General features: G+C 31.5%; 1 protein-coding gene across 1 annotated transcript; it reads right to left on the minus strand.

The window, feature by feature from the left end:
- Positions 1 to 231: 231 nt before the first annotated feature.
- On the minus strand, positions 232 to 8,653 carry LOC113395616 (alpha-tocopherol transfer protein-like). Its single transcript, XM_064218239.1, has 7 exons — positions 8,502 to 8,653; positions 4,955 to 5,123; positions 3,305 to 3,458; positions 3,066 to 3,186; positions 2,059 to 2,190; positions 1,052 to 1,265; positions 232 to 462 (listed from the first exon to the last, which is right to left on the minus strand). Exons 2-7 carry the CDS (start codon positions 5,118 to 5,120, stop codon positions 308 to 310), a joined length of 942 nt encoding a protein of 313 aa, XP_064074309.1. The 5' UTR covers positions 5,121 to 5,123; positions 8,502 to 8,653; the 3' UTR covers positions 232 to 307.
- Between the last annotated feature and the right edge of the window lie 4,672 nt (positions 8,654 to 13,325).

Here is a 13,325-nt window from a genome sequence, read left to right on the forward strand (position 1 = left end):
GGTGAGAGAGCCAGTGTAACTACAGACACGAAGCGTAATATCTTAACTCCCAAGGGTGACACAGATCAGGTGGACAAAATTATAGATTATATCAGAAACAATTACAGTCTAACACTCTATCAGTATGGAACATTTAATGCATTAAACTAAAACTCGGTGTCATTAAATTCACAAAACACATTTTAATTAATAATCATGCACAACTCGTTACTTATTATTGATTTTGCAATGAGTTTGTTTTTTGAACCCAACGTAATCGACATTTAATATAACTAAACTTTTTTTTTATTTAAATCTTCTTCAAACTTCAATCCACGTTTAATCTTCTAAAGGATCCTGGCATTCCTAAATATTCTTCATTGAATTTAATGGAACATCGCTTTGATTCATCGCTGATTAGTTTATTGGATGTTTCCAAGATTGTTCTAGCTTGTTCCGTTTTCAAATATTCCTTCCATTGTTCTGTAAAATAATAATATAGCTTTAATTTTTTAAGTTATATTACGATATTTATGCTATACATAATCTTCTCTTTCAAAGGATTACATTAGCAGCCTGTAAATTTCCCACTGCTGGGCTAAGGCCTACTCTCCCTTTGAGAAGGTTTGGAGCATATTCCACCACACTGCTCCAATGCGGGTTAGTGCAATACACATGTGGCCGAATTTCGTTGAAATTACACACATGCAAGTTTCCTTACGATGTTTTCCTTCGCCGCCGAGCACGAGATGAATTATAAATAGAAATTAAGCACATGAAAAATTCAGTGGTGCCTGCCTGGGTTTGAACCCGAAATGATCGGTTAAGATGCACGCGTTCTAACCACTGGGCCATCTCGGCTGTCAAAGGATACGCAGTCTTAACGCTGCAGTTAATTACAAGCTGCTACTTTTACTTTAAGTTATTCATAATATTCTCATCATCATAACGATCATCATTCGCTTGTCCTTCGAGGTCAATGAACTTCTGAAGCTGATCGACATCCTAATGGTAAATAATCACCACCACCCAAAGACACTGGCACTGTACTGCGAAGTTTGTTTATTATTACCTGCTAATTCAGCACAGCTCGTCGAATCACCACCATACTCCTTCGGAAGAATTTCTTTAGGTATTTCTCTCTGTAGATCCTCATATGAACAGTGGACATAGACTCTGCTTGATATTTTTTCTTTAAGAACTTGTTTTAATAAATTTATAATTTTATCTACATATCGCGGAGCATTAACAAAATGGATTCCTTTAATTTTGGTTCCATAAGCTTCCTGAAATGAAACACAACGTTTTAAATAAAAAGATTAATATGGATTTATAATATGGCGCGAATATTAACCAAAAATTGCGGGTACAAGACCAAACTGTGTTTTCATGATTCATGTTTATAATATCTGAAAGTTGCACACTTTGAATGAAATTCTGCCTTCTACTTAATAGGAGAGTATACTTTTCCAGCAGTGATTACTTTAACTATGACATCACATTTAGTTAAAAACTAATATATTGACGTGGAACAGATGTACTTACTGTGTTCCAGTCTGATGTAACTAAAGGCACAAGTGACGTAACATTTTAGATGCCAAGCTTCGTAGCGCATTGGCGATTTAAGGGATCTTTACTGTTTCTTACCGTGCCAATGTCCATGGGTGATCACTTACAACTCTGTTATTACAACTCTGATCGTCGCATATCATTATTTTTTAATAAATATTGGACAACATCACATACATTACTCTGATCCTGTAAGTAGCTAAAGCACTTGTCTAATGGAAAATCAGAAGTAACGACGGTACCACAAACACCCAAGACAACATAGAAAACTAATGATCTTCTACATCGACTCGGCCGGGAATCGAACCCGGGACCTCGGATTGGCGTACTCATGATAACCGGTGTACACACTACTCGACCACGGAGGTCGTCAAGATCAGATGGTCCATTTGCCTGTCTGCCAAGGTTTCAATAAACAAAGGAACATGTCAATGTGTGTGTCTTTGTTTTTCGATGTTGCTTTGTTTATCCGTTTATACGTTTTTAAAAGTACTATTAAATTTATCTTACTGTGCATAACGTTTCTCCTTTCTTCAAAAGCACTGGATTTATTTTTGCAATAATATTCATATTAACGTTTTTCAGATCCACAATGAATCTGTCGGACATACTATATTCGAAATATAATCTGTATTCACCGATCTGGAATTGTAAGAGTATTATAAAAATGCAGTCATATTTCCTTACATCGTTAATTGTCGTAAGTAATTATAAATAATAACCATCTATTAAAATATCATTTTTAAACGTCGATTCTAGATGGCCCAGTTGTAAGAACGGTTTGAATATAGATCGTGGGTTTAAACTTGGTCAAGTCTTGTGTATGTCATGTGTCAAGTACACAATTTATTTTAATATTTTATTTACAAATTTTATGTATATATTAATAAGTTGTCATTTTATAATCAAGACGTGTCGTTATATTATTTCTTTGAAAAAAGATAATGCAAGTATTTGAATCAATCACAGCAATCCCGCCCATACCGATCCATCGAGCCTACTAATACATACTCGTACATACGAATTTGTTCATATACGTCATACGCTTGTCTTTATCCTATCCCATTTATCATGTCATGTATTAAAAAAAAACATAATTATAGAATACCCGTAAGGCAGGCCATTTGCTTGACGTTAACCTTCCTTAGAAATTATTTGTATTGATCCTCACACCTTTTAATTGGTTAGGGCCTTATCTGCTAGATTGAAATCACAATGGTATAGGTAGGTGGACGATCAAATGGGCCACCTGATGGTAAATGGTCACCACCGCCGTCAGAAATTTACGTTGTAAGAAATATTAAAGATTCCTTACATTTCCACGGCGCAACTTGGCAGCTTAGATGTCACGTCCCTAATGTATGTCGTCGACAATACTAAGTATTCATATTTGGCAGAAAAATAACCTGGTGGTACATGATGGTAGTGGGCTTGCACAAAGCCATACCACAAAGTAAACCAAATCATTGTCTACCAAATCGTATACAATTAATAGAAAAAATAAAATCTATACTTACCATAAAACAATATCTTAAGTAGGTTAAGAAACTGAAATTATTTATATTTGGATTTGTTATTTGCGACACGAATATTCTCGAATGACAAACCGGGCTTAGATTTGGCAGCGTTATAAAAATTCTGAAAATCGTACTTTACTTTAGTGACAATGAAAACGAATATAAACAAAACTCTTACGTCATCACATTTTAAATTGTTTTTCTATAAATAAGAAATATAAAAATATTCGATAACTTACAAATTTTCTTGGAATTCATTAAATTCATCGATCGATTTGTTAAGCATTATTTCTGGTATCAAGCCCCGAGTCGTCAATATTTTATCAATTTTTTTTTTCGTTCCTTCGACTGATCCTTTGGCCAAAATGTGTATACGTTCCATTATATCACGATCTGAAAATGTACAACACTCACACAACTATGTAAAAACACACACACAATTATAAGGCTATATTTATAATATTATCCAACAGATTTTCTTGATAGTGGGTCTTTGTTAAAACCTGTATGATTATATATTGAGCAATATTGTGAATTGGTGCGTGTCAGTTTGATAGGTCCCATAAGCACCAGGGACTTAGCGTATTGGCTCCCAAGGTTGGTGGCGCATTGGCAATGTAAATAATGGCTAAAATTTCATACACCGCCAATGTTTATGGACACTGTTGACCAATTACCTTCAGTTGGCCCATTTATTTCCCCCCCAAACTATCACATGAAATAAATACATTAAAAATTGTTTACTCGTAAATAAAACCACAATATTAATAAATAAATATGAAAATGCAAAATGTTAATATTATGTAAAGAAATTAATTTATTAAAAATTGAATTAATAATATATTAAGGATTAAAATTAAATGTAGTGTATGCATGCGTTCATGCCTATGCATGTGTGTGTGTGCTTGGTATGTGTAAGTATATTGTATTGTTATAGTATTATGTTTAGAATTATATTCTAAGTGGCCTTGAAATGTGCTCTGCATTATCCATTCGAATCGAATTTTATTAAAGCCTCTGGGTATACTTAGCAATCATTCAATACCAGACTGTTTTCGGTTCGTAAGTAATCAAACATTATAATATAGTTCGTTTCTAGTTTCTTAATACTTCTTGTTAACTTAATAACATATATATATATATTTATTATAAGTTTTATACATAAATGAGAGGATTAATTGAAGAAAACGACTATATAAATAAATATTATAATTATACTAGAAGATTCATCACGTTTTAGAAAACGTTATAGTAAAAACCAGTTGTGAATTAAAACAATAATAACAAAAAATAAGTTTAAAAATAGCTGTCATAGGACACCCGGTTGGAACGAAAACGCTAAGTATTTTGTATTAAAGAAATCACAGACAACGTAATGTAATATATTAATAAAGTTCGAAAATAATTAAATTACAAGAGATAAAATTGCGTAACTCTTTTACAATAAAAAAAAACGGTTAGCAAACAGAGAAGAAAGAGGTGCTAGATGGATTTGTTTTTAAACATTTATTATATACAAGCTGTGCCCGCGACTTCGTGAGAGTTATTGTATTAGCCTAACTATCCTTATAACTTTAGCTTTCTGCCTGTGAAAGTCCCGTCAAAATCGGCCTAGCCGTTCCAGAGATTAGCCGGAACAAACAAACAGACAGACAAAAATTGTAAAAAATGTTATTTTGGTATATGTACCTTGTATATACATGCATATACATACTTACATACATACATACATACATATGAATTTAGTAAAAACGGTGATTTTAATATTACAAATATACACTTCAATTTTATAATATAAATATAGACTAATAATATAAAAAATACATGAGCACAATGACACTACCGCCTTTGCCTTTTTCTAAATATAAAAATTAAAAATGTAAACATACTCAGGTATTGCACGGCGCCTTCTAAGTGACTTTGTTTCTTACACCATTCCTCGATTTCGTCTAAGTTTTCCTTAATTTTATTTGTGTCTAAATTGTTATCTCGGCGAATCATTGCTACCTCAGCATCGCTTACTTTTAGCAAAGGATTATTTGATAATGTTTCCATAATCTAAAAATCAAGATAATAAAACATATTTTTCTTAATCAATTGAAATTAATGAGCGAGACGAATTCTGAATTACGAAGTATAATGATGTAATTTTTTTCGACTGGTCTAGTAAATAGCCAAGATTGACCAGTGATTAGAACACATTAATCTTAATTGATGATTACGGGTTCTATACCTGATAAGCACAGCTGAATTTTCTTGCTTATTTTTTTTTAAAACAGTAGCAATGCCCCAAATTAATTAAGGAATTACAAATATTCCTATTTGCCCCTCCTTATAAGATTATCACTTGTATTAGGAATGAGGACGCAAATTGTCCAAGGGGTCAAGATCGATCCTGCGATTTTTTACATCGCTAGGTTCGTAAACCATTGCGATATTGACGCTTAATTTGTGTTTATAATTCATCTAGCATATTTATTATTTCACTAGTCACATATGCATCCACAAACCTGCATTGGAACAACTCCAAACCTTTCCTCAAAAGTGAGATGAGAGTCAGGGCCAGCAGAGAGACTATTCAAGTACTAGAAATAGTTGACTTTAAACTTTGACGCGTGTTCTGTTGTGAGCAAGTGTGGCAAACCACTAAGACATTTATGTACTATTTTAGATAATGTGTCACGTAATTGGTGTTGAAAATTATCATTAATCTGCGTGAGGTTGCTTAAATTCTGGCACGTGTACACCACCATATGTTTAACCACCACATATAACAAGTACAGTTAAGGCACATAACATCTTCATTCCCAAGGTTGGTGGGGCATTGGTGATGAAAGGAATGGTTAATATTCCTTACAGCGCCATTATCTATCGGAGGCCACTACTTACCATCCTATTTACCCATCTGCCTTTTTTTACCTAATTAAAAAAAGGCAGATGAGTAAATATGCCGGCTCTCATGTGTGGTGTCAGTGATCATCACCGCCTTCTCGACATTGGCGTTGTAAGTAACGTTAACCAATCCTTACAACACCAATGCGCCACCAACCTTGGCGTTGGAATGAAGATGTTATTTGCCTTATACCTGTAGTTACATTCACTCACCCTTCAAATCGGAACACAACGTGCGTAATACCTACCTTTGGGTCTTGCCTTGTACAAAGTTTTAATAGTACCTACCATTAACACTTTGTAGCGTATTGGAATTAAATATTAAATAAAAAAAATTAAGTGATATTTGTCTATCATACAAACATTGATGATATTATAAACTATTCTGTTGTTTATGAAGAATTAAGGCTTCTTGACAAAATGAACAATAACGGTCATATTATTCAAACGTAAGAATAATAATTTGATACTTTTACATATTACAGTCTCAAATCACTGTAAATAAATTAAATAGGAAATTTTCATAATAATATTTAATACATTGAAATAGAATAAATAATATAAAAAAATTAAAGCGCGTGTCAAAAAAACATTGATAAATATTTATTGATTTCTGGGCAGGAAATATATAAATTGAACTACATCGACGTAATCTGTAATTGAATCGGTGGAAAAGTGTAACTGCTGATTTTCTAGCCGGTTCTGCTCGGTAGAATCTAATTTAACCGGTTGTATGATTCATAAGTGTTTTTATAAACCTACTTGATTAAAGAATATTTTGATTTTGACTGAATGACGGGGTTGACCGATTTACAAACTTCAGACTTGTTAAAGGATCAAAATGCGCAGGGGATGGTTTTCGGAGTCTGCCATAAGCCGATACAGAGAGTCATACGAGAGATATTATTTATGCAACATTATTATACCTTATACGATATAATTCTCTAGTAAATATAGAAATAGACAGTATGTACAGATGCTGTAAGTAGACGTTTAATTTAATAACACAATGGGAATTATATGTCATTACAATAGTTAGTGTATACTTGTTTTATAATTAGAATAAAAGTATCCGTTCCAATGTTTCACTTAATAGACTTTAATTATGTTAATTATTATCTTAGTTGTGATTGCATTGAGGTAAGAAATACTATGTCTAGGTTATCGATGGCCTTCTTTGTGACATTAACTGGTTAGAGCCGGTTCGTCGCTACCATTTAAGTCTAACTGAATGACTGGCTAACAGTTTTATTGATACGGGATTGCTAACTAAAAATCGTGAATATTAATTCAATAAACTGTCTTAAATATATTCTTAGCATGTAACTGTTATGTAAAATCAATTAGAATATTTATGTTATTTGGTAAGCCCTGGGTAGGTATCATCCAATCATGATATATTCTACCTGCAAATATTAATACTTAGCACTGTCGTGTTACGGTTTGAGGTATGAGTGAGCCAGTGTAACCGCAGACACTAGGCACGTTATGTATGTCTTAGCTCCCAAGCGCATGTTGATTTAAGAAATGGTTAATATTTATTATATCAGTTACCATTATGGCACAATTGCCCGTCCTCCTACCAATGACGTAATAAGTATATTACATAATATATTTTTTATATGTTTAATTCATAATATGTGCATTAAAGATATTGTAAGATACTGTAAGTACTAATAATATATTTTTATCGAAAGGTGGTTTTCTCAACGAGGCCGGTTGGTACGCGGACGGACAGCGTCTGCTCCTGCGTTATAGAGACCTGTGCCAGGCGCCGCCGCAGACCACGCACTACAAACGACTTAAACTGGAATGCCTTCTCACATATACGGTGTAGGTTTACCGAATTATAATTTTTATATATGTTAAATATCGCGCCAAATAATTTACCACATATAATGTTATTACATACCATTCGTTTTATTTTCACGAATACATTTCTCAACAGTAACAATTTTACTAACTTATAACGGCGACGATATGTATCCGATTATATTCAGATCTAACTTCGACCGAACTTCATTGGATTGTTGTTTTAGTAGAGTAATAAAACGGTTAAACAACGACGATTATATTTCGATTCGATTGCGATGAAGTGACAGTTTGTTAGTCGAACCGTCCTTCTGTATCGCACTTCATTGCGCCTTCATTGGAAAGAAATTTAGTTTATTACACGTAAGAGATTGACATACCCATTCAGATTGACTTGTTATAAACAAACTCAATTATCACGCTGGTTCTTGCTCGGGTTTGAACACGCAACCATCGATTAAAATTTCCGAGTTCATGCCACTGGACCAATTATACTTCGCAATGGCAAAGTGAAAATGATAATGAAATTGATACTAAATAAATGTAACTTTTGCTTGAAACATAAAGTGATATATATCTATTACTGCGGTCCACATATTATGTAATATTAATCTATTTTATTTCTATCTTTTTTCAATATATCTCAAAGAATATAAACGATGTTATAAATCTTACTAAAACTATAAATTAAAATTACATTCCGTATCAACAATAATGATTGAAATGACTAACCTGTAAATTTATTTATATTTCCTGTCCCAAACTGATGTTCAATTCAATGGAATCTTAGCTTAATGTGTCGTTTTGCTGACAGCGTACAGATTATATCACCAAACTCATGTAGAATGTAGTCTACGAGTACATGTTGGGCGACGTTCTATGGACGAGACTTGTGCGCGATTAGATCTTTCGTGTATAATACGGACTACAATATCTTTAAATATATATATACGAATTTCTGCCAGCGTTTTTGTGGTCATTTTATTTCCGTTGTTTTGAAATAAGTTCCTAGTTGTTATACATTTTTGAAGAGCTGATAAAATAGTTATGTTTTTAAAATAATCTGCAGGACAAGTTTCATTACATTTTTGTGGAAAAAAAAATATTGAAATAATATCATTTACCGTCTCGAATTTTTAAATTTGGACCGATAATTGTTGTTTTAATATTGACAGATAACCAGTTCGTTTTTATATATCAAAAGAAAAAAATAGATTTTAATTGATACTTTTATTTAATTTTTGAAGTTGCATTTTTAAGAAAACGTGATAACTCAAAAATGGTTCACTTTTGCATCATGCATTTGGGGATTAAAATTATCGCAAATAATACCCATATTACCTCCTAACGGGAATACGTCGAATTACCAATAACCCTGTATATATTATTACGTATAGCCTTTACTTAAAAAACATATCCTTTTAGTAAATTTACGGCAGACATGGGGACACTTAGTTCTGAAAGTCCAATTCGTAGTCTATTCAGTTCTGTAAGGACGTCATTATTTTATCAAAAGCAATAATCTGAGAATCGACGTGCGATTAACGTATGAGACGAAAAAGTTATTTTTTAAAAATACATTAATGAGATCTTTATTTTTTTCAAGGTCAACACCGAATTATATTACGTATTTTTATTTTATGAGTTATAATTTGTCTGCTTTGCATTTATATCGTGACGCTTTAAATAGAATCTTCAAATTGTTATGTGATGAAAAAACTCTGTACATCGTTTTATGAAAATCACCCAGTTTGAAGAGTATGGGACTCTCAAAAGTTTATAGTATACCTATTTTGTGAGTTTATGTTAAGAGAAATATTAACCATCAACCATTTCTTACGAGTATATATTCTTTGTACCTGTAGTTATACGGGTACTTTATTTGGCGGTAGAATATCTGATGAGTGGCTGGTACCTACCCAGACGATCTTGCAAAAAGTCCTACCACCAATTAAAATATAAAACATAATATGTTTTTCAAGTGTTTAACACAAAGGAATTCGCAAGAAAAAAACTTAATATAACTATTTTTTTCGGAATCATTGTAGATTTGATCCTTCAAGTGTCGAAACTGTTTACACTCTCGAAATTGGCAGTTCAAGCTATTTATTATATTTGAACACGAGACTCAGTTGGGATTTTTTGAACAAAGGAATAATACTTAGGACTATTTAATATTATATTTAAAAAAAAATACTATTTACATCTTCGATGACAACAAATTAAATACATATAAATTTAATAATAACACACCAAATTTCAAACTCCGCAATAAAACTTATAAATTTATGAATTCTTTGTACCAAAAGCTGGCAATGCACTTGCATCTGCATGGACATGTGCAACAGCATACATGTGATATATAGTACTGTAGTATGTACGTATTTATCGCAGTTTTCTTTTAATTGGGTTCCGCAGGTCTTTGGGAGGTATTAGTCGAATGATGTATGTGTAAATCACCTAAATCTTCGCAGAAGATTTGCAGGTTCCTTGATTAAATTGAACAAAAACAGAAGAACATTAGAAGCAGAAGTTAGCTCACCCTCCCAACAAGAACTCTATCCAAACAACAAATCGCTCATTTGGTTATCTCGTAACGAAATTTTGCTTTAATTAAAAAATATATATATCGATACGCCACTAATAATAATGTTTTTTTTTCAATGTGAAAACCGATTTCCATTTTTCTAAAGAAAAATTTTGTTTCCTTTATTATGACACCATTTTTGTTTATTACATACATTAAGAGCCTGTAAATTTCTCACTGCTGGGCTAAGGCCTCCTCTCCCTTTTGAGAAGGTTTTGGAGCTTTTTCCACCACGCTGCTCCAATGCGGGTTGGTCACATACACATGGCAAAATTTCGTTGAAATTAAACACGTGCGGGTTTCCTCACAATGTTCTCCTTCACCATCGAGTACGAGATAAATTATAAACACAAATTAAGCACATGAAAATTCAGTGGCGCTTGCCTTGGTTTGAATCCGAAATCATCGGTTAAGCTGCATGCGTTCTAACTACTGGGCCATTCGTTCTCGGCTTTTGTTTATTAATTAGTCTATATTAATTTTCTTAAAAGAACCCGGTGTGCCTAAATATTCTTCATTCAATTTAATTGAACTTCGTCTTGATTCGTTAGAAACAAGTTTACTAGAACTTTTAATTATCTCCTTCGCTTCATTAGTTTTAATGTTAAAATACATAACTTATAAATATATAAAAAACTTTTTATTTCCTACTCATACATTATTTCAAGTTACATTGAAACTATTTTAATAGACTATATTTAAATACTATAATTTTCTTTCACTGCTTACTTATTCTTTAATTTATTTTTTATTATCTTTTTATTTATTAACTAACTTAATTTTAAAATTTAATTTTGCCAAGTATTATCTGAAGGAACTCTTAATATTGGGTAAAGGATCTGAAAAAGGGCACTGTGAGATTTAACGTGAATCAAATATTTTATATATATTATTATTTCATGAACCTGTAACATGGGACTAGAAGTCTGTAGCTTATTTAATTTTAACGTCTAAATGGAATATAATTCAATTTAATATTAATAACTTCGATCTAAATAATCAGTATAATAAGTGAACGTGAATCTTAAAATAAAATCGCTTGTAAAACCAATAGTGTTATTATTATATTGGGAAAAAAATGTATATAATAATAATAATAATAGTTAAAACATAAATAAATCGCACGTACCGGCTGACGTTTGACAGCTTGGTTGATCACCACCGTAATCTTTAGGTAAGATTTATTTAGGTATTTCCTGCTAGAGATCTTCATACGAGCGGTGTACATAAATTCTACTCGCTAGTTTTTTATTGAGAACTTGTTTTAATAGACGTATAAGTAGAGTCACAAAAGGCGGAGCGTTTATCAGATAAATGCCTTTTATTTTTAATTTGTATGTTTCCTGCAGAATAAGATTTTACAAATTTACGAAAACGGAAACGAGTGAATTTTTTGGTTAGTTATTTCAAAAATAAATGACATAAAAAGGAGATTTTTTTGAGAAATGCTTCTTTTTACAACGTTTAAGTATTTAGGATAAATCTTATAATTAAAAGCAAGAATATTTTAAGAAACAAGATTTCAGTATATACTATAGATTCAGCATATACTAAATTTTCGTCGTCAAAATAAGCAACAGCTTTGAGTTCTTAATTGTAATTAATTGTATTGTGAGTAGTTTTAAAGTCGGTACTACGTTCAATGTTTTGTTAAATAAGATGCTTTGACATATAATTAATTTGAAAGCAATATTAAAATGAAAAGAAAAACATCTTGTCGTATCTATTTAAGAACATTTTGCAATTTTAGGGCTTTTGTTATGTGTATTGTAATGCTTCAACTAAGTGATCTTGTTTCTGCCACCAATCCATTATTATATTATCTAAGCTTTACTGGATTTTTTTTGTATCTAAATTGTTAGTCTCACGTATTGAAAGAACTTCTTCAGTGACTAGTAATAATGGATGTTTTGATACAGCGTCCATATTCTAAAATAAATGTTGATTTTTTAAAAAATGTTTTACTGTTTGATAAATTGCTGGATCTCTTGAATTCATTGAGAGGCAAAATACCTAACGAAATTGCTGGTTCCCTAGTAGCATGGATATTAATTTTGTGGGACGCAACATATGTACATTGACACACTGGCCTAGTCTGACTAGAAGATTCAAATTTTTTTTCTTAAATTTCTTAAATTTATAATCTTCATTATTTTTTATTAAATTTAGTTTTCATATACAATAATAATCCAGGAATTATTGACATATTGAAATTACGGTACAAACTGAGTGGAAATTCCCACGACGTAAAAAAAAAAAATATATGCGAGTCATATTCAACTATTGTGAAAAAATTATACATTATTATTATAAGTTGAACCTAACTGTAAATAAATAATGATAGTTTAATATGAATAACAGAAGAATTAAAAGTTTTAAATTCGGCACGCAATATTCAATAAATACTCATCGTATGAGAAATTGCACCTGAAACAAAATACGGCTGTGCAGTTTGTCACCTACCTAAAGGAAGAACTTATTAAGTCTTACGCCATTGTTACAATTCAGAATGACCCGAAAATCTTAATAGTAGTTTTTGGATTAAAATACTTACATTAACAAAAAAAAAAGATTCCATGGAAATAAAAATAGAAAACATTAAAATGTCCATTTTTTTTTTCTCTTAACCATTGTTTCGTTTATTTCACACCATTACGCTAAACATGTTAAATTTAAACAATATCATAATTAGGTAAATGTTGGTGCATTAATTATGACGTTTAAAAATAATCTCAAATAATAAGTTTTTGAAAAACAATAAAGTAAATGAAACTTAAAGTTTTAACTTCGCTAAAAGAATACCTAATTCAAATAATTTAACAAGTTTGGAATAAAGTGTTTTGAATCAGTTCTTAAAATAGGTATACCACAACGGTTCATTTTCGGTCTTTTTCTATTTTTAGTATATATAAGTGATACTTTTAGGCAACAAAGGCTTTTTGATATTGCATTATTTGCTGATCTAGATC

The sequence above is a fragment of the Vanessa tameamea genome, chromosome 21 (assembly GCF_037043105.1).
Source record: "Vanessa tameamea isolate UH-Manoa-2023 chromosome 21, ilVanTame1 primary haplotype, whole genome shotgun sequence".
NCBI classification, from domain to species: domain Eukaryota; kingdom Metazoa; phylum Arthropoda; class Insecta; order Lepidoptera; family Nymphalidae; genus Vanessa; species Vanessa tameamea.

Excerpts from the sequence above, each read along its gene's own strand:
- LOC113395616 (XM_064218239.1), bottom strand. The coding sequence starts at position 5,120 with ATGGAAACATTATCAAATAATCCTTTGCTAAAAGTAAGCGATGCTGAG. Across the intron at positions 3,459-4,954 it reads AGGCGCCGTGCAATACCTGA|ATCGTGATATAATGGAACGT; the intron begins GTATGTTTACAT and ends GTACATTTTCAG. Across the intron at positions 3,187-3,304 it reads AATGAATTCCAAGAAAATTT|AATTTTTATAACGCTGCCAA; the intron begins GTAAGTTATCGA and ends TACGATTTTCAG.